The sequence below is a fragment of the Peromyscus eremicus genome, chromosome 4 (assembly GCF_949786415.1).
Source record: "Peromyscus eremicus chromosome 4, PerEre_H2_v1, whole genome shotgun sequence".
Classification (NCBI taxonomy): domain Eukaryota; kingdom Metazoa; phylum Chordata; class Mammalia; order Rodentia; family Cricetidae; genus Peromyscus; species Peromyscus eremicus.
This window is the reverse complement of record NC_081419.1, coordinates 93,438,444-93,466,020: the sequence shown is the minus strand read 5'-3', so window position 1 is coordinate 93,466,020 and position 27,577 is coordinate 93,438,444. Positions and strand designations below refer to the sequence as shown.

Here is a 27,577-nt window from a genome sequence, read left to right as displayed (position 1 = left end):
CTCCTCAATGTCCTGATCATTGAATTTATAATTGAGAGCATCTTTTATAGATAATTCCTTTTTATTGATTTCATCTAGAGTGGGCAACTGCATGCCAGCAGAAAACATCTGTACCAAATGTGATAAGAAAGCTGTCAGTGAGGGCTTTAGGAAAGAACACGTTCACAAACAGCTGTCAGCAGTCTAGTTACTTACTGCTTCCTTCCACTTCATGAATTCACTTTCTGTGAATTCTTGGTTTGACACAAACTCCAGGCGGAACACTCGTTGGTCATTGCCATGCCTACACGAAAGAGAGACAACATCTCAGAGAATGTACACATTGACTGTAATGAGCTAAGCAACCCTATCAGACTGTGTATACTACCTGTGTCTGTGGGCCTTAATCCTGGCTACCCTCTGAATTGCCAAGGAGACATAAAAACTACCACGAAAGCACCAACTAGACCTACTAAGCCCAGGCACAAAATGAATCTACCAGGGGTCGTTTATACAGGTAGCCAGGACTTAGCTTACAAAACTAACAGTAGAAACCAAGGAGGCCTAGCAAGTGCTTCAGAAGTCTGTTCATCATAAACCCTCAGAGCCCATCAGGAAGCATCAGTATGCACTCTGCACAGTTCCTGGGATGAACTGAAGAGCAGTGTTTCTACTGACCATTGCTTGGCAAAGTTTGGGGACTCAATGCCATACCATACTCTTAGAGATTTCTCTGGACACTAGCCCAACAAGCTCTTTTTGATTTCTTCTTCTTAAAAAAACAAAACAAAACAAAAAACAACAAACTTTTTTAAATATATAAAAAAAAATTTTTTTAATGTATATGTGTATCTGTCCACAAGTATCTATGTCTGTGCCTGGGGAGGCCAGAAATAGTTATAGGTGGTCATGAGCCACCATGTGGGTGCTGGAAACTAAACCCAAGCTCTCTAAAAGCAGCAATCCCTCAAACAGCTCTTATTAAAACAAAACTATTAGATCTGTGTCCATGTGCATGTGTGCGTGCGCATGTGTACGTGCATGTGCTTACAACTGCAAGCGCCACAGAGAACAATTTGCAAGAGTCAGTTCCCTCCTCCCACATGGGTTCCAGGACTGAACTCAGGTCATCATCTTGGTGGCAAGTACCTTTATCCTCTGAGCCATTTTGCCCGCCCCCAAACTCTTTTCAAACAAACCAGGGAGGATGTGGATGAGGATTTGGGAGGGGAATGGAAAGAATGTGGTGACAGGAAATGGGCAAGGGGACAGCCATATCTGTTACTTGCTATCTGCTACATGATCCTGGCAAACTTCTGTTACACCTTCTGATATGGGGGGTCTTTAGAATTCTTAGGGTTCATGAGGGAAGGGGCAGGGATTTGTGTATTTGACATCACCTTTTTCCTAATGTCAAGAATAGCGCCACGGACAGAGTAGAGATTCAGTAAATGTGTGCCAAGTCAATGACATTGCCATTTCACTGAAGAGAAAAGTAAGTCTAGAAAGCTGACCTTACTTGGCAAAGGTGAGGCTAGTTGAGAGCCAGGACCAGAAGGAAGCAAGCTTCCTGACCTCACAGAAAACATCCCTGGCTCTGGCGGGGGTGGGGGTCTCATGGACCCCGTTACTGTTCTTCTGTACACCCCAACATATTGCATCCTTGCTACCTTCTAGGAAACACAGACCCAAGCTTTCCTCTGTGCATTGTGGGGACCATACTTAGTGCTCAATGTTACAAACATCATATTGGAGGCAATGGCAGGCCGAGAAGCAGTCTGTCTGCAAAGGCAGCTAATGCTGCCGCAGAAGGAACTCTTAAAACAGGCCGTGGTGACATGCCGCAGAAGGAACTCTTAAAACAGGCCGTGGTGACACAGTTATCCCAACCCTTGGAAGGCTGAGGCAGCATTATCCAGCTTGGGTTATACAGCAAGACCTTGTCTCAGAAAAGACGGGAAGAATGTGAGGAAGGATGTATTTCATTAGGTAACTAACTCCAGGTGGCCTGGAGTTCACCACGTACGCCAAGCTGGCCTTGACCTTGCAGTGATTCTCCTGATTCTGTCACTGGAGTACTGGGATTACAGGGGTCTGTCTTCATGCCTGCCTCAGGAAGGGCCTCTTACCGTAGCTGCAGCCCTTTGTTTGTTCTGGTACCACCCAGCTGGTAAACTTTGGCAGTTTCCACAACACCTGTGATCTCAGCCACCTAAGAAAAAAAACAGATAGCAGTAAAAAGCCTCTTCCAGAACTTTCCACACCATTCTTTTGTCTCTATCCAAACACAGAACTGTGAAAGAGGAGCCCACAGGGCCTGTCTCATGCTTAGAATTCAGATGGCTAAGGCTGCTGAGCCTTATCCTCAGGGTAAGCAAGGCAGGAGAAAAGGCAAATTAGTCTGGAGGCCCATTACAAAAACGTCAGAGGTCAGCTCTTTTTCTTCTTTCATTGTTGAGTGGTGAACATGCTAGGTAAGTGACTGACATTCCCAGCATCCCATCCCTGAAAACAAAAACAAAATTTACTCTACTCATTTATTCTGTGTGTGTGCACACGTGCAGGTCACAGAAGGCCAGAAGATGACTTGTGAGAATCAGTTCTCTCCTCCTGCGCTGGTCCAGGGATCAACCTCAGCGTCAGGTTTGGTGACAAGTGTCTTTGTGAACTAAACCATCTCACCCCCCATTCTGGAGATGAGAACAAGATGAATGTTCTTGCCAAGACATATGTGGAGCTCAGATGACAACCCACAGAGTGGGTTCTCTCTTTCCACCATGTGGGTTCTGGGGGTTGAATTCAGGTGGTTAGGCCTGGTGATCAATGTTCTCACTCACTGAGCCACTCCCCAAAGCCCCTCCCTGCTTTTTTTTTTTTTTTTTTTTTTTTTTTTTTTTTTTTAAAATGAGACAGGGTTTCACTATGTTGGCCAGGCTGTTCTTGAACTCAGGCTCAACTGAGCCTCCTGGCTGTTTCCCAAGCACCCAATCCAGGCCTCTAGCACTCAACTACATTTTGTGTGTGTGTGTGTGTGTGTGTGTGTGTGTGTGTGTGTGTGTGTGTGTTTGTTTTAAGAAAAGCTTGGGCTGGGCAGCAGTGGGACACACCTTTAATCCCAGCACTAAGGAGGCAAAGGCAGGCAGATCTCTGAGTTCCAGGCCAGCTTGATCTATGGATCAAGTTCCAGGACAGCCAGGGCTATACAGAGAAAATCTGTCTCAAAAAAAAAAAAACAACAAAAAAACAAAAAAACAAAAAAAAGAGAGGGGTGGGGGTTTGGGCCAGGGAGATGGATAGGAAGGCAAAACCACTAAGTGCAAAGCCTGATAACCCAAGTTCAATATCTAGAACCTATATATTAAGCTACATGTGAACTGGGCTGGGGGTGCACACCTTTAATCCCAGCACTTGGAGGCAGAGGCAGGTGGGTCTCTGAGTTTGAGGCCAGCCTGGTCTACAGAGCAGGTTCCAGGACAGCCAGGGCTACACAGAGAAACCCTGTCTCACCTCATCCCATCCCTCATAACAAGCCAGATATGGTGGTGCAAATATGGAGTCCCAGAACTTCCATGGGGAGATGAGAACAGCGACAGAAGAATCATCTGGCTCATGAGCTAGCTAGTCTTCTAGAGTACACAGGATGGCAGACACAAAAGACAGTACCTCAAAATAAGGTGAAAAGAAAGGACTGGCTTCCCAGAGTCTCTCAGACTCCAATAGATAGGCAGGCAGATAGATGATGGTAGGTAGGTAGGTAGATAGGCAGGCAGATAGATAGATAGATAGATAGATAGATAGTAGGTAGGTAGACAGATAGAGCAGGACTGGCAAGGTGGCTCAGTGGGTAAAGGGACTTGCTACTTGATGACTCAAGCCTGACAACCTCCCTGGAATGCACATGAACGTGAAAGGATAGAGCCAACTCCAACATGGTCCTCTGAATTCTACATACACACCACACACGTGTACCTTTCCAATGTACACCTTACACACAGTAATAATAAATGAAATAGTTTTTTTTTTTTTTTTTTTTGGTTGTTGTTATTTTGGGACAGGGATTCTCTGTGTAACAGCTCTGGCTGCCCTGGAACTTGCTCTGTAGACCAGGCTGGCCTCAAACTCAGAGATCCACCTGCCTCTGCCTCCCAAGTGCTGGGATTAAAGGCGTGCGCCACCAGCCTGGTGAAGTAATTATTTTTAAGATTTTAGAATTTATGTATGTGCATGTGAGTGGGTATGCCTGCCTGCGTGTTTGTGCTCATGTGGAGACCAGAAGGTCAGGTGTCCTCTGTCATTTTCTACCTTACTTTCTGAGATGACGTCTCTCACTGAATTGGAAGAATGACGCTCCAGCTGGACTACCAGTGAGCTCCTGGATCTGCCTGTCTTTGACTCTCAGCAGAGGTAACGTATACGGCCAAGACGAGCTTTTGTGTGGCTGCTGGGGACCTGAACTCAAGTCCTCCTGCCTATGCAAAAGCACTTTACTCAATGAACCATCTCCCCAGCCTGAAAACTGGTTCTTCAGATCAATTTTTTTTGTTTTGGTTTTTTAATTGATACACAGTCTTAAATGTAGTTCAGGCTGCCTTTGACCTCACTGTGGAGCCCAAGCTGACCTCAAACTTCCCAAGTTTGTCCTTCTCCCTCAGTCTCTGAGTGCGAGTACTACAGCCATGTGCTACCATGTCTGGCTTACTGAGTAACTTCTATAGTTCAAATGAGAAGTGTGGAAGTGAGTTCATGGTTACTAGTACTTAAACAAGCAAAGAGCTACATTAAATGACAACCGAAAACAAGGAAAACCAAACACAACAATCAATGGGACAAGCATGGCTATAACTTGGGAGGCTGAGGCCAGAGAATCAAGAGTTCACCAAGCCAGGCATGGTGGTGCATGCTTTCAATTCCAACAATCTACAGGTGAGACCCTTGTCTCCAAAGGGTAGGGGGCAGTTCGCTGGGCGATGGTGATACACACCTTTAGTCCCAGCATTTGGGAGGCAGAGGCAGGCAGATTTCTTGAGTTAGAGGCCAGCCTGGTCTACAGAGCGAGTTCTAGAACAGGCAGGGCCATACAGAGAAACCCTGTCTTGGCAGGGAGTAGGGTGGAGGTGGGGGGGGGGGAGGTGGGGGGGGGCCAGGGAGGGGGATGGGACTGTAAGGTCAGTGTTGAGCTACAGTAAAAAACCTAGTCTAAAAAATAAATAAGAACGGGCGGTAGTGGCACACGCCTTTAATCCCAGCACTTGGGAGGCAGAGGCAGGCGGATCTCTGTGAGTTTGAGGCCAGCCTGGGCTACAGAGTAAGTTCCAGGATAGGCACAAAGCTACACAGAGAAACCCTGTCTCGAGAGAAAAAAAAAAAAAAAAAAAAAAAAAAAAAAAAACTGTAAAAAAAAAGAAATAAATAAGAAAAAGAAAACAGCTCAGTTCTAGCATCCAAACCACAGCAACAGTGCTGTGAGAATTGGAGTCACCTTTTATCTCTTCCCTAAGTCTAGAGGTGACTTGGTATGTAACATGGCAACTTTTCATACAGAGAAAAATTTCATTCACTTATTTCTCAAATGAACAAAACTTCTATGTCTGAACAACTACCTCATGAATGTCCTTTATCCCTTTCATGGTGAAAGGGGAAGAGAAAATAATTCTCTCTTTTTTTTTTTTTTTTTTTTTTTTTTTTTTGGTTTTTCGAGACAGGGTTTCTCTGTGTAGCTTTGCGCCTTTCCTGGGACTCACTTGGTAGCCCAGGCTGGCCTCGAACTCACAGAGATCCGCCTGCCTCTGCCTCCCGAGTGCTGGGATTAAAGGCGTGCGCCACCACCGCCCGGCCGAAAATAATTCTCAATTCAAGCACACTGTTTCTCTGGGCTCCCAAGTACCTTTCAGTTAGTTGTGAATGATTCTCACTGCTGTATGAGCCACTCTCCTACAATCAGTTCCTCTTCTGCTAGTCTGGCTCCTAAAGGTCCCCCAAAGGCCCATGTGCTGAAAACTTAGTCTTTGGGTTGACAATATTGGGAGGTGGTAGAAACCACTGGGAGCTTCTGTTGGCTTGTTCTTAGTTTTCTTTTTTTGTTTTGTTTTCAAGACAGGGTTTCTCTGTGTAGTCCTCGCTGCCCTGGAACTCACTCTGTAGACCAGGGGGGCCTCGAACTCAGAGATCTGCCTGTCTCTGCCTCCCAAGTGTTGGGATTAAAGCCATACACTACTGCTCAGCCTCCCTCGGGGTCTTAATAACACTGGTGGGCCTAGAATTTCCTCTCTATACTCTACTGGCTTGTGGCAATTCTCCTGCCTCTGTCTCTCAAGTACTAGGATTATAAGTCTGTGCTACCATACTTGGCCTCTTCTGTTCCTGAGACAGGGTCTCACTCTGTAGCCCAGACTGGCTTCCAACTCACAGCAATCCTCAAACCAGCCTCCCAAGTGCCGGAATTACAGGCGTGGGCTACTTTTCTAGTTATAAGGGAAGCTGACTAACAGTCAAATGGTGGCAGAGGAATAACAGATTTGTTCTGCGGCTCCCACTCCCAAGAGACAATCATTAAATTTAAAATATGCAGAATTGTCCAAGGGAAGAATACCAACCCGGTATACTGGCTTGCTATTGTGGTTTCCAATGCCAATCCGCACAAAACAGCCTGTGACAGTTTTAGCAAAGAAGGGCATGTGACACCAGCGTTCCAGCTTATGCCTGGATAACCGAACTCGATTCAATTCCTCAGGTAAGGAGACTGGCTGTGATTTTGGAGGGATTTCTTCTTTCCTGTGAAGAAACAAAGAATAGTTAGTATTCACTGTAAAACCACCAGAAAGACAGACATCAATTTCTCAATACTTACAGCATTCCATCAACTTAGTAGGCGAAATAAAGGACCAGACAAGAACTATACTCTAATCTAAAGTTGTGTGCACTGTCCAGATTGGTGCTCCATTCCAGCAAAGAAGCTGAAGGCCAGTGTGAGGTGACATGCAGTCAGTTCCTATCTGCCAGGCCCAGGGAAAAGGACCAGGGGGGTGCAGCCAGGAGCCAGAGGCAGGGAAATGAATGCAGAATTCAGGATACCGAACCAAGCCAAAGATGCAACCCCACACCTAGACTAAGCTTCTCTTCCAAGAACCCTCCTGGGACAGCTAATCTTAGTCGTCTACTTAACACACCTGGGAAGAGGAATACAAAATTGGGGGATTGTCTTAATCAGAATGGTCTGTGGCCACAGTCTATGGGGTATTTTCTTGCTGATGATTGCTGTGGGAGGGCCCAGGCCACTGTGGGCAGTGCCATCTCTGGGCAGGTGGTCCTGGGTTATATGAGAAAGCTGGCTGGGCAAGAGCCAGACCGAGCAAGGCATAAGCAGCATTTTTCTGTTGGCTTCTGCTTCAAACTCTTGCCTTGGCTTCCCTTAATGATGGAACCTTTAATACGAAATAAACTCTTTGATCCCACCTATCCTGCTGAATGAAAATAGACACAGCTTACTCTTCTTCTTCGTCAGATGACGATGTTCGGGATGAGCGGTCTGATTTCTCACTGGACTTGTCATCATCTTCCTCCTCCTCATCATCAGAGTAGACTTCACTGGTTTTCAATGGCTGTTTTTTGGCAAGGAGCTCAGCTAGAACAAAAGAGGAAACAATCACTTATGTTCTCTCCACAAACAAGAAATCGACTCATCTTTCACCTCTGAAAAGAACTGGAACACAGAAAAAGACCTGAGCAGACAATCTACCCTTCTAGACTGGTCTGTGATAACCTGAGCCAAACTGAGGTAAACCACAGTTAAACATTCAGGCACCAAGATCAGGTCCTACAGACAGACAGACAATTTAAAAAAAAAAAAAAAAAAAGTCAGGAGGTTGTTATAAGGTGGTAGAAATGGTTACCAATCACACTGACTTCCCCAACCCTCCCTACATACTGGAGATTGAACCCAGGGACTCTTCCACGCTAGGCAAATGTTCTACCAGTGAGCTATACATACATTCAGGCCCCATCTTTCCGAAAAGGTTTCAATTACTTCATTTATGTATGTATGTCTGAGGAGGTCAGAGGACAACATGCAGGAGTCAGGTCTCCCCCTCCATCATGTGGGGTCTAGGAACTGAACTCAGGTTGTCAGTCTTGGGGCAAACGCCTTTGAGCTGATGAGCCATCTTACTGGTTCCCTTGTCTTTCACTGTACTCAAGATGCTTGAAGTTAGACAGCAAAGAATGAAGAGAACTCTTAATTACCTCTTGTGGGTTTTTCTCTCTCTTTTTAACCCATTATGTGCAGGTGTTCAAGGAGGACAAAAGGTGTCAGATCCCCTAGAGCCGGAGTTACGGCACTTGAGAATCTCCTGACACACGTGCTGGGAACTGAACTCATGGCTGATAGAAGAGCACCAAGCACTCTTAACCCATGCCACCAGCACTGTTTGACTCTTGATAAAATTTCACTATGCAGTCTAGGCTATCTCTGAACTCAAAATTCTCCTGGTCAGGCGGTAGTGCTACACCACCTTTAATCCCAGCACTCGAGAGACAGAGCCAGGTGTATCTCTGTGAGTTTGAGGCCAGCCTGGTCTACAGAGTGAGTTCCAGGACAGCCAGGGTTGCACAGAGAAACCCTCTCAGGAAAAAAACAAAAACAAAAACAAAACAAAACAAAACAAAACAAAACAAAAAACTCTCCTGCTTTAGTGTGGGATCACTAGCTTTCATCACCGTACTGGGCCATTATCATTACCTTTCTAGAGTTTAAGGAGAACTTTATTTTGAGTTTGCAGTACTATGTAAAAGCAGAAGAATGAAAGCAAACTCAATGTCCACAAATGGAGTACCACTCAATCACGCGTAACACCTCCATTTCGTTAAAGCTGTGAAAAATGAGTCAAAAAACATACAAAAAGGAGAGATGGGTTAGACATGGCTCATGATTAAGAATACCTACTGCTCTCCCAGAAGACCTGGATTCAGTTCCAGCACCCATATGAGGTGGTTCACAACCACCTCTAATTCTAGTTCCAGACGATCTAGTGCCCTATTCTGGCATCCTCAGACACCCCACTACACACACACAGACACACACACATATGCACAGACCCCACACACACATATAATTAAAAAAGGAAGAGACATCCCTACTTTCTGAGTGACAAAGTGAGTTTTCAAGGGCCAGCTGGCAAACAATGCAGGCCTCTGGTTCATGTACTGTTTCAACTACTTAACTGCTCAGCATGAAGGTGGTCCTGAACAGCATGCAAACATAAAGGAGTGTTGCTTTATTCTAAGGAAGTTTTTCCTCTTGGTGATGGAGACTGCCTTGTGAATGCTGTTGCTCCCCCTGGCTGGCAAGAGAATTAACTCACAAAAGATGGTAGTCTTCTAGCAGCTACATAAAGAAAGGAAGTAGAGCCTGGTGTAGTGGTTAGTACTTGTCTATACCCTCAGCTACTTAGAAAGCTGAATTCAGGGCCAGTGTGGGCAATTTAGTAAGACCTTGTCTCAAAACAAACACATTCAGGCTGAGGAAGTAGCTCAAAAGGTACTTGCCACCAAGCCTGACAACCTGAGTTTGATCCCCAGAATTCACAGGTGGAAGGAGTGAGCCAACTCTCCAAAGAGTCTTCTGAATTCCACATATATGGCATATATGTGCCCCCATATATACAAACATAAAATAAATAACAATTAAAAAAGTTCTAAGATACATACATGTAGGCGGGTTCTTTCTCTAGTAATTACAAAAAACCTAAACCACAACAAAAAATTTCCCCAAACCAGGAAAATCCTCCAGAATACAAAACTAACACAGCTACAAGGAAGAAAGGAAGGAAAGAAAACAGGCATGTATGTATGTGTGTATGTATAGTATGTATGTATAGGATGTATAGTATGTATGTATAGTATGTATGTATAGTATGTATGTGTGCATAGTATGTATGTATAGTATGCATGCATGTATGTATAGTGTGTATAGTATGTATGTATGTATGCTATGTATGTATAGTATGTATGTATGTATAGTATGCTACCTACTGATGGTTCATGGAAGACTGTAGGTGAGTCTGTCTTTATGTTTACAAAAAAGAAGAAAGGAAATAAATACACAGAGAAACAGGGGTCTGATATATTTTAGAGTGGCTTTGAACTTGCCATGTGGCCAATGATAATCTCAGACTTCTAATTCTACTGCTTCAACTACCCCAGCCAAATGCTAGGATTAGAGGTGTGCCATCATGCCTGGTTAGTACTTACTGGAGATCAAACTCAGGGCTTTGTGCATTGCTAGCAAAGCTCCTACCAACTGAGTGGTACCCCATCCCCTTGGTATATTTACATACATATGAAACGTTTAAGTGATGCTCACTATGGGAGGGGGCAAGGCATCAAGTAGAAGGATGTGGAAGCTGAACTTCCTTTAATATACCTTGTGTGACATTACGAAATACATCTTCATTCCCTTTCCTGGCACACAACTCCTAAAATCCATGGCATCTTCAAAGTGATAGTGTCTTTTAGTATGCTAATGAGTTGACTGGTGGCTGCAAGCCCATAGGTAGCTTCAGGACAGGGTGTGCTCCCTGGAAAGACCAAGGCAGTATTAGAGAGCTGAGACTGAGAGGCTCTAAGGGGGAAAGGGGCTGAAGGTTAAGCAGAACCAATGGCCAATGATTTACTCAACTTTCCTATGTAATGAAGCCTCAAAAACAAAACACAAAAACCTTCCATAGTATAGGATATGGAAAGCTGGGTAGCTGAACCAGTGAAAGTTCCTGGAGAGTGGCCTGTCCACAAAGAAAGGGGAGTTTTCCTTGAAAATGTTCCACCCTATGAATCGCTTCAGCTGAATCCTTTGTAATAGCCTTTATAATAAACGGATAATCTAACTAGGCCTGATGGTACATACCTATAATCCTAGCACCCGGGAGGTAGAGACACAAGGATTACAAATTCAAAGTCAACTACGACTGCATAAAATTCTAGGCCAGACTAAGCTATATAAGACCTTGTCTCAAACAAAAACACAAACAAACCAATAAACCTAAGTAAGCCCGAATCCTGTGCAACATTGTAGCAAATTAACTGAATTCAAAGGGAAGCAGGATGAGGTCCATAGCTCAGCAGCACAGATAATAGAACCTGGACATCCATGGGAGGACTGAGCTCTCAACCTGTGGATAGACAGTGGCCGCTCAGCACTTGAACTCAGTCACAGACACTCAGTTGTTATCTGGTATAGAATCAGTTGCTAGTTTGCAGTGGAAGAAACTCTCATACTAGAGATCACAGAAGTCTGCTCTTGATTGTTGTTCAATAAGCACATAAGAAACTAAGTTTGGGGACTGGAGAGATGGGTCAGTGGTTAAGAGAACTGGTTGCTCTGCACAGGACTCTGGTTCAGTTCCCACATAGTAGATCACACCCACCTCTAGCTCTAGATCCAGGGGATCTAATGCCCACTTCTGACCTCCGTGGGCACCAGGCATGCACCAGGTGCAGATATGCATGCAGAAAAAAAATACTCATAAATATAAAATAAAGAAAAAAAGAAACCAAGTATGTGTTTGTTTTTTCTTCTTTATCTACTGATGTTTATTAGAAGATCTAAATTTGGAACCATGGACTTTATATTTTATATAGTCAAAAAACAAAGTAATAATTTAAAGGTTATTTCTAAACATCAAAAGCAAAATGAAACAAAATATTTACTTGATGAATAACCACACAGGGAGAAACTGTAATGAGTAACTTAAAAAAAAAAAAAATTGAATTTGATATGATGTAAGCTCATAAGCCCAGCACTTTTAGGGTGGTCTGGGTTAGGAAACTTTACCTCAAATCAACAGGGGAGAGTTGTGGTAATAGCTCTGCTGGTAAAGTACTTACCAAATGTCACAAAGACCCAAGTTCATGCTGTGGAATAATACTTTGTACACTGTGAAGGTTTGTTGCTCAGATTGGTTTAATGAAGAAGCTGACTGGCCAATAGCTGAACAAGATAAGGTTAGGCAGGAAAGCCAAACTGAGAATGCTGGGACAAAGAATGGCAGAGTCTGGAGTTACCAGCAGAGACAAAGAGAAACCAGATGGGCATGGCATACTGACAAAGGTACCGAGCCATGTGGCTAGGCATAAGTAAGAAATATGGGTTCACTTAAATTGTAAGAGTTGCTAGGCAGTGGTGGCACATGCCTTTAATACCAGCATTCAGGAGGCAGAGCCAGGCGGATCTCTGTGAGTTCGAGGCCAGCCTGGTCTACAGAGTGAGATCCAGGACAGATACCAAAGCTACATAGAGAAACCCTGTCTCGAAAAGAAAAAAAAAAAAAAGAAAAGAAAAGAAAAAGTAAGAGTTAGCTAGTAATAAGCCTGAGCTATTGGCTGAGCATAAACAATTAATATTAAGTTTCTGAGTAATTGTTTGGGAGTGGCCATGGCACAGGAAAACTCTGCCTACAAACTCAGGTCCCAGACCCTACATACAAAACTGGGTGTAGGGTCACATACCTATAATCCCAGCATAGGGAAGACAGAGACAGGCAGATCCCTGTTAGTCTGAAGAGCCAAAGTATCAAGCTCTAGATTAATCGAGAGACCCATCTTGATAACAAACTAGAGAGAAACTGAGGAGGACACCTGATGTCAACCTCTGGCTTCCATCTGTTAGAGGAGTGAGAGTGAGTGTGTGTGTGTGTGTGTGTGTGTGTGTGTGTGTGAGAGAGAGAGAGAGAGAGAGAGTGTGTGTGTGTGTGTGTGTATGTGTGAGAGAGAGAGAGAGAAAGAGTGTGTGTAGTGTGAATAGTGTATGTGGTGTGTGTGCCTGAGTATATGGAGGTATATCACATGCATGCAGCAGTCCTCAGAGGTCAGAAGAAGGTATTGGATCCCCTAAAACCAGAGTTACAGGTGGTTATGAGCCACTATATAGGACATAGGAATCAAGAAGAAGTCCTCTAGAAGAATGGCCAGTGCTCCTAGTGCTGAGTCAGCTCTCCATTCCTTGATCAACTTTGTTTGTTTTTCTTTTTGTTTTAAAGGGTAACAATACCATAAATGGGCAAATGTGTCTTCAACAATGGGTGTTGGGAAAACTCAATAACAATATAAAAAAGAAAATATATTAATTGGCCCCTTTATGTCATATATTAAAATTAACTGAAGATGGATTAAAGACCTAAATGTAAGAACTAAAAACTATAAAACTCTTTGAAGAAATCACTGGTGAACTAAACTGGATCTGGCAAAGATTTCTGGGATATGACATCAAAAACTCATACAAACAAAAGAAAGAGACATCAGCTGGGTATGGTGGTATATGTCTTTAATCTCAGCATTTGTGAGACAGAGGCAGGCTGACCTCTTGTGAGTCTGAGGCCAGCCTGCCTACATAGTGAGTTTCAGGACAGCTACAACTACAAAGAGAGACCCTGCTTTAAAAAGAAAAAAGAAAAAAGAAAGAAAAAGTAAAAAGAAAAACTCCCAGCTCTTGGGAGGCAGAGGCAGGCGGATCTCTGTGAGTTCGAGGCCAACCTGATCTACAAACAGAGTTCCAGGACAGACAGAGCTACACAAAGAAACCCAGTCTCAAAAAACAAAAACAAACAAACAAACAAAAGTATGATGAGATACATAGAAATTTTCTTTTTTTCTTTCTTTCTTTTTTTTTCCCTCTTATTTTGAGATAAGGGTCTTGCTATGTTACCCAACCTAGTTTCAAACTCCAAATTCCTGGGCTCAAGCCATTATCCTACACCAGCTTTTCAAGTTGTTAGAAAGACAGGTATGTTGCCACCATACCTAGCTTCTTGGATTTTCTCTCTCTTTCTTTTTTTTTTTTTTTTTCAAGAAAGGGTTTCTATGTGTACCTCTGACTATCTTGGAACTCACTCTGTACACCAGGTTGGCCTCGAATTCAAAGAGATCTGTCTGCCTCTGCCTTCCAAGTACACTATCACACCCAAATCATTTCTTTGATTTTTAAAAAATTATTATTTTATTTAATATGCATAGCTATTTTGTCTACATGTATATCTATGTACCATGTGCATGCCTTGCCAGAAGAGGGCACCAGACTCCTTGGAAGTGGTGTTACAATGGTTGTATGCAATTCACGTGGGTGTTGTGAACTGAACACCCTGGAAGAGCAGCCAGTGCTCTTAACTGCTAGGCCATCTCTTCAGCCCTATGCCTAGCTTCTTGATGTGATCTTTAAATAACAAACAAACAAATGAACCAAAATCCTAGCTAAAAAGGCACCAAATTGGAAGAAATAATCAGTAGAATGAATATCCTTCTGTCCAGACAGTAGTCTCTCTAACTTTCTCAGCAAAAAAGTCTGTTAAAAGAAATGGCTAAGGCCGGGTGGTGGTGGTGCACGCCTTTAAATCCCAGCACTCAGGAGGCGGAGGCAGGTGAATCTCTGTGAATTCAAGGCCAACCTGGTCTACTGAGCAAGTTCTAGGACAGCCAAGGTTACACTAAGAAACCCTGTCTCAAAAAACCATAGAAAGAGAGAAAGAGAGAGAGAGAAATGGCTAACTCCAAATCTAAACAGGAAGAAAGTGTATAGACAGGAGGGGTTAGGGCACTCCAAGGTTCCATTCCCAGCATCCTACCTCTCCTAAATGACTAAAGGTGTAGGTTGTGGTCAATGACAGAACACTTGCCTAAGACGTACAAAGTCCTAGTCCAATCATGGCTTGGGCAGGAAAAGAGAAAGAAAAGGGTGTTGTGCAGGATTATCCTTGGAGCCAAGCAAAAGCCATCTTGGGGAGTTCAGCTAAGCCCCCTTGTGAAAGGATTGCCCTAGCTGGGCTTGTTGACTATGTACACCCCCCTCAGGGAGGGGTGGAGAGAGAGGGTCACAAGACCCTCCCCAGAATATCCCAGCAGATCCCTACCACCTGTTGTATGTAACTCTGCTATAATTGCATGAGGCTGCAGGGGAGGGGGGTTAGAGTATGGGGTGGGGGACTAGAAGAGTGGGGCTGCTCCATCTATTCACGGAAGCCCTCATCTCTGCTGGAGATGGCTTTTCGAGGAAGGAACACTCACATCTCTGTAAGAAATACCTCACCCATTATGATGGCTATTTTTGGTTGTTAACTTGACTACATCTGAAATTAAAACAGAAAAATGGCTGGGCACACCTGTGAGAGATTTTTCTTTTTTCTTTTTCTTTTTTTTTTTTGCTTAATTGGATCATTTGAAGTGAGAAGATCCACTTCTAATCTGGATCTGTGAGGTGGGAAGACCTGCCTCCAATCTGGGCCATACCTTCTGCTGGAGCCTATATAAAAGGTCATGGAAGAGGGAAGCTCTCTCTTTTTGCCTGCTTCCTCCCACCCTTGTTAGCAAGTCCATTCCTCCACTGGCACTAGAGCCTACTTCTTTTGGATTCCGGTGTATATTGAAGACCAGCTGAGACATTCAGCCTCATGGACTGACTGAACAATTACTGGATTCTTGAACCTTCCATACATAGGCAGTCATTGCTGATCCAGCCATTATTAGTTAGACCACAGCCTGCAAGTCATTCTAATAAATCCCCTATATCTATATAATATATTATTTATATAATATATATATATATATGAGAGAGAGAGAGAGAGAGAGAGAGAATCATTCTGTAAGTTCTGTTACTCCTAGAGAACCCTAACTAATACAACCATGTCTAAGGAAGCCCAATAAACCACTGATTCTCCAGAGTGAACTCTGGTGGGATCATGCCTCCTTGGGACCTTGAAGGGAGGAGTAGATGTTGCTTAGTCTCTTCCTGGGAAGGAATTTTACCAACAAAGGGAAAGGGAAAGAAGGGTTTGGAGAAAGGAGTACTAGGGTCTTGTCAAGGGTCCATAATTGGTTGACTAATTGAATATGAAGAATAACAGCTGTACCAGATTAAAACAAAACATGGATAAGTTCACACAGATATTAAAAATAATTCCCACAACTGGTACATGTTTAGAGAATAAAACTGCTGAATGCCCAGTCCTAAATGGGGGTGGGGTGGGGTGGGTAATCTATATCATACTCTCTCCTACAAGTCTTAGGGGATCTCTGCTGAAGAGGGAGCCAAACACTGAGGATACATTGCATCATGAGGGATTCAATGCTTTTTAAAAAAGATTTATAGCCAGGCAGTGGTGGCACATACCTTTAATCCTAGCATTCCATAGGCAGAGGTAGGAGGATCTCTGAGTTTGAGGCCAGCCTGATCTACAGAGTGAGTTTCAGGACAGCCAGGGCTACACAAAGAAACCCTGTCTCAAAAAACCAAAACCAATCCCCCTGGGAAAGATTTATTTATTTGCATGTGTGTCTATGTACATGTATGTGAGTGGGTGCATGCTCCTGCTTGTGTGCAGAGGCCAAGAGGTCATTAGATTCCTCACAACTGGAGTTTTAGGCATTTGCAAGATGCTTAGCTTGTTAAGTGGGTGCTGGGATCCAAACTATAGTTCTTCATGATTGTACAGGATGCACTCTTAACCACTGAGGCATCTACCCAGCCCTGCTACTCCAGGTGCATGTCTGCGTGTGCATGCATGTGTTTATGGTATAGAACTTAATGTGCAGAGGCTGGAGAGATGGCTCAGCAGTTAAGAACACTTGCTGCTCTCGAAGGGGACCTGGGCTCCCAGCACCCACAGAGTAGCCTGCAACTGTCTGTACCTCCGGTTTCAGGGGAGCTGATGCCGTTATGGCTTCCCACAGTATTGCACACATGTGGTACAAATATCCACACAGGCAAAACAGACATATAATTTTGAAATAAATTTTAAAAATTACATTTAAATTTAAAAAAAAAAAAAGAAGAAGTTTAACAGTGGCAAATGTGGAAGGCACAGGCAGGCAGATCTTTGCTAAGGGCAGCCTGGTCTACACAGCAAGTTCCAGGCCAGCCAGGGCTACATATTGAAACCTTATCTCAAAAACAAAAAACAGGGGCTGGAGAGATGGCTCAGCAGTTAAGAGCACTAGCTGCTCTTCCAGAGATCCTGAGTTCAATTCCCAGCAACCACATGGTGGCTCACAACCATCTGTAATGAGAACTGGTGCCCTCTTCTGGTGGGCATGAAGACAGAGCATCCATGTACATAAAATATATAAATAAATCTTAAAAAAAAAAAAAGTTAGGTTCAAATGAGATATATGAGACTGAGCCTAATGGTACCAGCACTCAGAAGGTAGAGGTAGGAGGATCAGAAGTTCAAGGTTATCCTTAGCTACATGGTGAGTTCGAGGCCAGCATGGGCTATGAGACAATGTTTTCAGATAAACAAAACAAAACAAACATGAGCCCTGGAGGTGGCTTAGTAGAGAGGGCCTGGCTAACATTCACGAAGCCCTGACTTCTATCTCTAGCACCCACAACAACACCCGGCCTGCTTGTCTATAAGAGACGTTGACTTATTTACAGTTAAAATATGGTGATGTTGGCATTCACTTCACGAGGAAATATAGATTAACAAGAAAGACTATGAAATAAGTAGAGACTGGATAATGGGAACAGAGATGATCGTTATACTACTGCCATTATGTCTGGAAGCTTCCATAAAATATAGAGCTAAAAAAAGGAAAACAAGTCAATACTCATTTCTCCACTTACCTGTTCTGTTCTTCCGTTTTTCTCTCTCTGCTTTTAGCTCCTCCATGGCTTGAGATTTCTTATCTAGTTTCTCATCCCGTTTGGAACGCCGCTCTTTATTGTGGGAAGTTACCTGCAGAGGTATGTATGGGTGGCTTTTTTACTCAGTGTTGCTAAGATTCTCTATGTCAACAACCAACACTTTCAACCCTGTGAATTACTAATTGTACAAACTTAAAAACCTATCTGAGCATAGTGGCATATGAATTTAGTCCCAGAACTCAGGAGGTAGAGGCCAGTCTGGTCTACAGAGTGAGTTCCAGGACAGCCAGGGCTACATTGTAAGACTCTGTCTTGAAAATAACAAAACAAGGGGTTGGGGATTTAGCTCAGTGGTAGAGCGCTTGCCTAGCAAGCGCAAGGCCCTGGGTTCGGTCCTCAGCTCTGGAAAAAAAAAAAAAAAGAAAATAACAAAACAAAACAAAAAACTGTCTAAGCGAGGGGATTCTGTGGACAAAGAGGTGTAGAAGTAAATCTAGCCCTCTTTTTACTTGCCTAATAGATAGTAAATTTAAAAATGATCATGCTGGGTGTGGTGGTGAACTCCTGTAAGTCCCAGCACTCAGGAGTTTAGCCTCGTCTATGTATCAAGTTTCAGGATAGCCAAGGCTACGCAGTGAGACTGTCTCAAAACAGAAAAAAAAAAAAAAAAAAAAATAATGAATTATCAGAGTGAACTCTTCCTGGAAGACATTCTATGTTATGATCTAATATCTCGATATGTTATTTCAAATGCAGAGGGGTAACACATGTCTCAGTGAACATAATCAAGCTGGTTATTTGGGAAAGGAAGTTTATCAACTTACCCTTCAGGGATGCTCACACTCTAGTGGGCTCCTATTTAGCTAGACTTGAGTGAACAAGTCCAAAGGAGTTTATGGTGTAGGCAACAGTGAAATGGTGTTCAGAGACTAATGAGACCCAGGGTGAGGCTGCTGAAATAATCTGCACAACCAACCTAGGCTACCAGTGCCATCTCCTGCATAATGCTCACCACAGCCTCAGCCCACTTGTGGATGACCTCTTACCTGAGATTCTTGAATCTGAGTCAGCTTTTTCTTCTCTTGTTCTTCTTCCTGCTTTTTCTTTTTTTCTTTCTTTTCTTTCTTTTTAGCTGTTTTTAGTTTTTTCTTAATTTCAAACCTGGTTAAAAGATATTTAGTTTTTAAAAAGTAATAAAATATATGTGAAGGCTGGTTTCTACTTGGCTAGGAGACGGGAGGTAAGCAAGGAAAGGAGAACACTTTTGGAACGTGAGAGTCTCAGACACCCACAGAAAAATCATTTCTTGGCTTCCCGAAAGAAACTCCAATGTACCGTAAGTACATTAAAATTGTCGCCTGTGCAGCTAGAGAGAGGGCCCAGTGATTTAGAGCACTGTCTACTCATCCAGTGGACCCAGGCTCGATTACCAGGACCCACATGGCAGCTCACAATTGTCTGTAGCTCCAGGAGTCTGATGCCCTCTTCTGGCTTCCGTGGGCACCATGCCTGTGGTACACAGACAGGCAAAACACTCATACATATAAAAATAAACTTTAAAGAACAAGGGGGGTGGGAGGAGGGAGGACGGAAGAATCCGTGGCTGATATGTAAAATTAAATTAATTATAAATTAAAAATATTTAAAAACAAACAAACAAAGTCTTCAAAAGCATAAAGTTGGAATGGCCTTAAGGGAAAATATTCAGATCAGAATTCAAGGTTATCCTCAGCTATATAGTGAGTTTGAGGCCAGCTTGGGATACATGAAACTCGGTTTCAATAAAGAAAATAATTGTGTATCAACAAAAATGCAGAATACACCCAAATTAACTGAAAATAGGCACTCAAATATTTGAATATCAACTTTTATAATAGCACTATTCATAACAGAAAAAGGCAGGAACAACTTTAACGGCAACTGAATAAATTCACAAACCACAGTATACACTTAGAATGGAATGCTACTCAGCTCTAACAAGGACTGAAGTGCTAACAGATATTACATGGATTAACTTAAAACCATGCTAAGTGAAGCTGAGCACAGGCACACATGTGTCCCACCAAGGAGTGAGTACTGAGGTGGAGCAACTATTTGAGCTCAGAGTACCAGGACAATATAGCAAGTGTCTGTCTCTAGAGGATGGACAGATGGCTCCTCAATGCTTAGCAGCACAGGCTGAGCTTCTGGAGGGCCTGGGATAGCTTCTCAGAACTCACCTGTGGCTCCCAGTTCCAGGTGCTCTGGGGCCCTCTTCTAGCCTCTGCAGGCACCAGGCACACACTGTGCACAGACACACATGGAAGCAAAACACCCACACACAAAGTAAAATAAAAAAAAAAAAAAACGATTAAAAAAAGGCTGGGCGGTGGTGGTGCACACCTTTAGTCCCAGCACTCAGGAGGCAGAGGCAGGCGGATCCCTGTGAGTTCAAGGTCACCATGTTCTACAGAGTGAGTTCCAGGACACAGAGAATAGTTGCACAGAGAAACCCTGAAACCCTGTCACTAAACACCAAAACAAACAAACACACTACAACCCAAACCAAAAAACAAAATTAAAGTTAAAAAAAAAAAAAGATGAAGAGAATTTTCCGAGCGGCTATGCTGTGTTGCTCCAGAACTAAACCTATAAGCTACAGAACACTGTGTTTCCGAGCGGCTATGCTGTGTTGCTCCAGAACTAAATGCACAAGCTACAGAACACTGTGTTTCCGAATAGTTATGTCATCAACTTCCAACATCCTTCTAGTTGCTAAAAAATGTCACTGAATGTCAACTGCTCCTTAAAGAGGAAAAAATTTAAACAACGGGCTCAGTGATAGCATACTTCCCTAGCATGAAAAAGCTCCCTGGGTTGATCCCCAGCTCCTCCCTTCCCCTAAAAAGATAAAACTCACTGTGTGTGATGACACATGCTTTTAGTCACAGTATTCAGGAGGCAGAAGCACGTGGATCTCTGAGTTAGAAGCCAGCCTGGTCTACACAGCAGGTTCTAGGCTATCCAGAGATACACAGTGAGACCCTGTTTCAAAAATAAATCAATAAAAACAAAAAGATAAAACTAATATATGAAGTTTGTGACAAATTACCCTTAAAGTTTGTGATATTGGAATTTTTTGTCAAACTCTTATGCTCTCCACAGTTCAGAATCTAAACTTTAGAAGTCCCCCTTCCTCATCCACAACTCCTGTGCAGTACTCCTCGTCCTGGTTTTTGTAATACAGGTTACCTTGCAGGCATTCACACCCAACGAATGCCCACCACTTTCTGCTGACGGTAAGCCAAACATTCTCGTCTAGGATAACTCATCATACTTAATATGCTCTCCAGAGGGACAAACAGGCTCCCTGAGGCAATGGAACTAATTGCCCAGGTGCTTCAATTTTTTTTTTTTAAGATTTATTTATTTATTTATTATGTATACAGTGTTCTGTTTGCGTGTATCCCTGCAGGCCAGAAGAGGGAGCCAGATCTCATTACAGATGGTTGTGAGCCACCATATGGGTGCTGGGAATTGAACTCAGGACCTCAGGAAGAACAGCCAGTGTTCTTTACCTCAGAGCCATCTCTCCAGCCCCATTCAATTTTCTTCTCAAGATACTAGGCAGACAGTAAAGGAAGCTAGTTCTGGGCACTCTGTTACCCAAAACAAAAGCCAAGTTTACTTTGACCTTTTTGGGAGATGAGAAAGAACTTTTGCCACTTAAAATATAGCAAATCCCCAGAAACCTGAAGCAGCCTGAGTAAACAGGTCAGCTTGCACAGCAGTGCTTGGTGACTGAGCCTGGGCCTTGGGAAAACCATGCAAGCAATTTACACTGAGCCAATCACCAGCCCAACATTTCAGCCTTTTGTTTTATTTAGCACAGTTTCATTCTGGAGCCCCAGCCTGGCCTTAAGCCTACCTACAGCAATACTCCAGCAGCCTTGGCTTCCTAGGTGCTGGAATTACAGGCCAGTGCTACCACAGTTGGCCCACATTACTTTTGCTAATTAACTGACATCTAAATTCAAGAGCTGGAGAGATGGCTCAGTGATTGAAAGACCTGCTGCACAACCACGAGGTATCGAGTTCTGATTCCCACATCCACATAACAAACCAGGCAGCCTACACATGCCTGTAAGTCCAGCTCTAAGGGGGAGGAGACAGGATCATCACTGGAGCTTGCTGGCTTCGAGGTTAGCCAAGCAAACTAGAGTCCCAGGTTCAAGGATAGATCCTGACTTAAATGAATGGGCAGAATACAAGAAGACACCTGACACCCTCTTCTGACCTTCATGTGCACACACAGACATGAGTAACTACATACATGTTATACACATAACAAATACATACACACAAAAAATACAAAAACCAAGACAAGATTCTGACTTTCTCAATAATTTTTGTCTGGTAGAAATTAAATAATATACTTATTTTTTATTTTAAAAAAATTAACCACACTGGGTGGTGGTAGCACATGCCTTTAATCCCAGCACTCAGTAGGCAGAGGCCAGTCTGGCTTATAAACTGAGTTCCAGGGCAGCCAGGGATACAAAGCGAAACCTTGTCTTGAAAAACCATAAATAAGTTTTAAAAATTAATTAATTTTATTTATTTTGTGTGTTTTGTTTGCTTGTTTGTTTGAGACATGGTCTTATTACGTAGCTCTGGCTGTTCTGGAACTCACTATATAGACCACGCTGCCTCAAACTCAGAGATCCGCCTGCCTCTACTTCCTAAGTGCTGGAATTAATGTGCCATTATGCCCAGCAAAAACTTGTCTTAAAATAAAAATGAAAAAGCAGGGCACAGCTCAGTAACAGAAATCTTGTTTAGCATGCCGAGGCCCTGGGTTCCATCACCAGAACCACAGACTAGTGAAAAGCCTACTGACTAACACACACCAGTGAAGCTGACGGCACCGAGGAACAATAAATGTGACCCTAAGTACACTAATTGGTTTACATTATACTAGCACTCAGATTTCCAACTGTCCACTCCTATGAACAGACTCTCTTCAGTCTAGTAAGGGACTGCATCTCAGCCCACAGGAGCGGAAACACTCAAAGCTGAAAATGCATTTACTACACCACCCTACCAAACATCATAGCCTAGCCTGACTCAAGTATGTTAAAAATCTTTTAAAATTTTTAATTTTGATTTTTATTTATTTTGTGGTGGGGAGAATGTACACATGCCTTGACAAACTGTGGAGGTCAGAGAACAACTTTTGGGAGTCAGTTCTCTCCTTCCATCACATGGCATCTGGGGATCAAACTCAGGCCATCAGGCTTGGCAGCCACTGCTTTGACCCACTGAGCCCTCTTGCCAGCCCTCCAAATCTTCATTATTATAGTTTGGCTAAACTATCTTTCACAAAGCCTCCAGGGAAGTGTTTGGTATCTCATGGAACCTATCAAAAACTGTAATGAGAAACAGAATAATTATGTGGTTACAGCCTCACACCACACTGCACAAGACACACCGAGCACACGGGTGGAGACGGCCTACCTTCTTTTCAACACCTCCCTCTTCTCTATGCGGTTGAAGAGCTCCTGCTCTCTCTCCTTCTCCGTCATCTGCTCTAGCCGGGCCCTGTCTTCCTCGTCTCCCATAAGATCCTCTCCATAGCCATCGTGGAACTCTTCATCTTCTGATGAGGAGTCTGAATCGGAACTCGAAGAGGAGCTGTTGCTGTCAGAATCTGACACTTCACCTGCAACAAAGACCAACATAAGATCACACTACATTATGGTGACCCCAGTGTGACACTGGCCACCCCTGGCTCTCCCAGATGAAATGGCACACAGCCATTTCCACTCACTTAGGGTGTCTCCTTGATCCACCTTTGGTAAATGCAAACAGATTAGGGAAATTTAGGCTGGAAAAATAAACCACCACATTGTTTTTGCTTTTTGAGACAGGGTTTTGCTCTGTAGCACAAGACGTCTTCAAACTCCTCCTGCTTCAGCCTCCTGAGTTCTGGATTTATAGGCCTGTGCCATCTACCACACCCATCTTTCAACTCAACTTTGTTACTTTGAAAAAATTACAAGACCTATAAAAACAACCTGTAGACTAGCTCTGCATGGTGATGCAAAACTTTAATCCCAGCACCCAGAAGGCAGAGGCCAGCCTGGTCTACAGAGCTAGTTCCAGGACTTGAAAAACTAAAATAAACAAACAGAAAGACTAGTTTGACTTCCGTACTCTATTTAAGATTCACTTGTTAACACTGCCTACGAAACTTTACACATCTCTCCAGTATCCTTTAATGAGGATTAGCCTTTATATTTCTTAATTTTTAATTAACTAATTTTTTGTTACATTTACTTATTTAGTGTGTGTATGTGCGTGCATATGTCAGAGCTCATGAGGACACTCTTTGGAGTCAGTGATCTCCTACCATCTGGGGTCCCAGGGATCAAACTCAGTCCTGGGTTTGATGGCAAGCATCTTGACCCACTGAGCCATCTAGCAAGCCCAATTAATTTTGTTTTGAGCTGGAGGCTCACTGTGTTGTCCAGGCTGGCCCCCAAATCCTGAGTTCATGTGATTGTACTGCCTCAGCCTCCAGAGCAGCTGAGACTATACATCACCAAGCTTGGATCAGTCTCGGTCTTTCAATGCCATTACAGTTTTCCAGAATTAAAGCCTGCTCTATTGTTTAACAGATTTCTGTGAGGTATGATGAAAACATTTACTCTGTGAAGCCTATTCTGTGACTGTGAAGATTGTCCACTTGACAGAAGTCACACAGAAGACAAGCCTCAGGCACGCATGCCTACGAGGGGATATCCTGACTAGGTTAATTAAGTGGGAAAACCAACTCTAAAAGTGAGTGGCATCATTTCCTGGATTTAAGCCCTGGATGCACAAAACAAAGAAAGGGAGCTGTGTGGCAGCATTCATCTCTCTCGGCTTCCTGATGGCAGATGTAAGGTGACCAGCTACCTCAGGCTCCTGCCACCATGCCTTTCCTGCCATAATGGGCTATTTCCCAAAATTTATAAGCCAAAATAAGCACTATCTCCCTTATTTTACTACAGCAACAGGGAAGTTAACCCTGACCTCACTGTGCGGCCCTGCTGGTCTGGACTCTATGCAGACTAGGCCGTCCTGCCTCTGCCCCACAAGTGTTAAAATTGGGAGTGTGTACCATATCTTGCCTGCCTCCGTAGAGTCTGCACCAGTAAAAAAGCCAATGAAAGGGGGAACGCCTTGTCTTGGGCATCTCAGTCTTTATACCCACGAGTGAATACACCTGCATTCTTTAAAAATTATTATTTTAATAAATTTTTATTTTTACTTTATGTGCATTGGTGTTTTGTCGATATGCATGTCTGTGTGAGATTTTGGAGTTACAGACAGTTGTGAGCTGCCATGTAGGTGCTGGGAACTGAACCCAGTCCTCTGGAAGAGCAGTCACTGCTCCTAACTGCTGAACTATCTTTCCAGCCCTATTTTTTTCTTTCCCTCTGTTTTGTTGTACTTTTTTTAATTTTAATTTTAATTTTTTTGAGACAGGGTTTCTCTGTATAATGACCAGCCCCATTTTTATTTATATTTTTAATTATATGAATGTATCTATGTATGTGTGTGGGTCTTTACATGAGTGCAGTGCCTTCAGAGGCCAGAGGATCAAATCTTCTCAGAGCTGGAGTCACAGGTGCTTATGGTTTACTGTGACCCGAACTCGGGTCTTCTGTAAGAGTGTACATGCTCTTAACCACTGAGCCATCTCTCCACCTCAGCCTGTATTCTTCATAAATTAGTAATTCATTCGAATGGTAACTGCCACAAGTAGCTGACAGACAACTGAATGTGAGTAGTGCAACTGAGAAACCAAATTTTGAATATGAGTTGTATTTCATTTATGTTTAAATAGCAACAGTTGGTTTAATTAACAGCAACTTGGTTTCAATGGGTTTGTTCTGTCAAGAAAGAATTTAGGCTATGAACTTGAACTTGGTAAGCATATTCCAAAAGTGATTGATGTCCTTTGCTGTTCCACCTCCAAAGTGCTGGGGACCAAACTCAGGACTTTGAGCATGATAGACAAGTGGGCTGCCCTCCCACCAGCTACAGTCCAACCCCTTTAAAACAGGTCACCTTCACCCCTCTTCCTCCTATGCTAGGCCTAGTGCTGCTGTAGTTTTTCTGTCCCCTAGGCAACTCTACTCTCCCTTCCCTTGTAGCATCACAGCAGGAGGACCTAACATCTGTCCGTGGCTACTGGCAGTGCTAACTTGGATTATTAGTCGGTTAGATACTAGTCTCAGATTTCTCTGTATAAGGGCTAGTATGTACTATGCAATGCTTTTAGACAGCATAAACATCTTGTTCCTCACAAACTCAAACCCATCCAGTGGATTTTAATAATTCTCCATTCTTTTTTACTTTACTTCTCTCAGACTCAGAAGTTTGAGACAGGAGGATTACCAGTTCAAGGCTGACCTGGACTACCCAGAGAGTACAAGGCTAACCTGAACTACATAGAAAGTACAAGGCCAGTTTGACCTAAATGGCAAAAAAACCAAAAACAACAATAACACAAAAAAGATAACATATATTACTAATGGATATTAAATTATCAGTTATACCAGAATTTGCTTGATTCAATTTGCATTCATAGACATGGGCTTAAAACCAGGTTAGGCCATTTTTTTGGAGGGGGAGTGGGGGCAAGAAAATATAAAGTTTACCATTCTAGTCCTGGAACAAGTTCAGCTGTCAAAGTAATCTCGACAAATTCCTAAACTGTCTTCATGGAAGAGTATTTTCTAAGGGATTTGTTATCTGTTTCAAAGATTTCCCTTCTCAGTCAGACCATGCATTACCCAGAAAAGGGAAGAGAAGGTCCTAAGACTGAGGAGACCAATGCAGGGGAGCTATGGTCAGACTGCAGCAGCCTCACCAGCCCTCAGGTATCACAGACCCACGGTCACTGAAAACTACGAGTCCCCACTCTAACAGCAGAGGCCCAGCGGTCACCCAGGCTCCTCCGCCCCTCCTCAGCCTCCTCCTGGGCTGGGTGCTGAGCTCACCTTCCTCAGGAGCTGAGCTCTCAGCTGAACTGTCTTTGTCTGAACTGCCTGAGGAGGCAGTTTTGTTGGCTTGCTTCTTCATGGTTCCTTTCTTCTCTATTTTTCTGGCTTTTCCTTTCTTCTTATTTTTATTGCTCCCAAATGTCCACTATAAGGAGGGGAAAAAAGGAAAATTGAAACAGGACTAGGCACTTTAATGAGGTGATACATGCTTATAATACCAGTACTCTTGAAGGGGAGGCAGGAGGATTCTGAGTTTGAAGCTAGCCTGGGGCTGCATAGTGAGACTGTGTTTTTAAAAACACACACAAAAATGAGAGAAAACAACTTTTCCTGTTTTCTGTGGTTCAGATGGCGTAGTTGCTGAGGGCTGGCATGCTGGGTTAGAGTACACAGGACGGCTGAGCACTCAGGTGGGTCTCAGGAAGGCAGGGAACTTCCGGCAGGAAAAAAAATACAAAAAGCACAGGGAGAACTTTCTGGCAACTCCAAGGAAGCAGTAAGTAAAGTCAGATTGTTGAGTCTGAGTAGGAATCTCATTTACAAATCTGGGCTGTGAGGCTACAAGAGATAGCTCAACAGTTAAGGGCACGTATTGTGATTGCAGGGGATCTGATTCAGTCAGACGGGCACTGAGTCATACTGCTTTTAAGTGCAGAACTAGATCTGGAACAGTGAGAGAACTCACAAAATACATTGTGGTAACAATGTCTCCTGTGATATTTATTTTCCGGTGGGTAGTGTACATGTACATGTGGATGTGAATGCACACGATGCTTGTGCATGTACAAGCTAGAGGTCAATGTCAAGTATCTTCCCCTTACTGCCCTCTACTTCAGTGATTGAGACAGGGTCTCTCACTGAGCCTGGAGCTCACTGATAGGCCAGACTGGCTGGAAGTGAGCTCCAAGGATCCACCTGTCTCCACTGCCCGCAGTGGTAG

The 27,577-nt window shown here is 43.4% G+C and overlaps 1 protein-coding gene across 1 annotated transcript in view; it reads right to left on the bottom strand.

Annotated features, from left to right (window-relative positions):
* Window positions 1-27,577, bottom strand: part of Rtf1 (RTF1 homolog, Paf1/RNA polymerase II complex component) — a 60,677-nt gene that overhangs the window by 8,194 nt on the left and 24,906 nt on the right. Inside the window, exons 3-11 of the mRNA XM_059261168.1 lie at window positions 26,635-26,782; window positions 23,099-23,303; window positions 18,649-18,763; window positions 17,582-17,693; window positions 7,465-7,600; window positions 6,573-6,750; window positions 2,109-2,191; window positions 196-283; window positions 1-108 (exon numbers count right to left, since the gene is read on the bottom strand). Of these exons, the coding sequence (XP_059117151.1) occupies window positions 1-108; window positions 196-283; window positions 2,109-2,191; window positions 6,573-6,750; window positions 7,465-7,600; window positions 17,582-17,693; window positions 18,649-18,763; window positions 23,099-23,303; window positions 26,635-26,782 (1,173 nt within the window). The remainder of the gene's footprint in view (window positions 109-195; window positions 284-2,108; window positions 2,192-6,572; window positions 6,751-7,464; window positions 7,601-17,581; window positions 17,694-18,648; window positions 18,764-23,098; window positions 23,304-26,634; window positions 26,783-27,577) is intronic.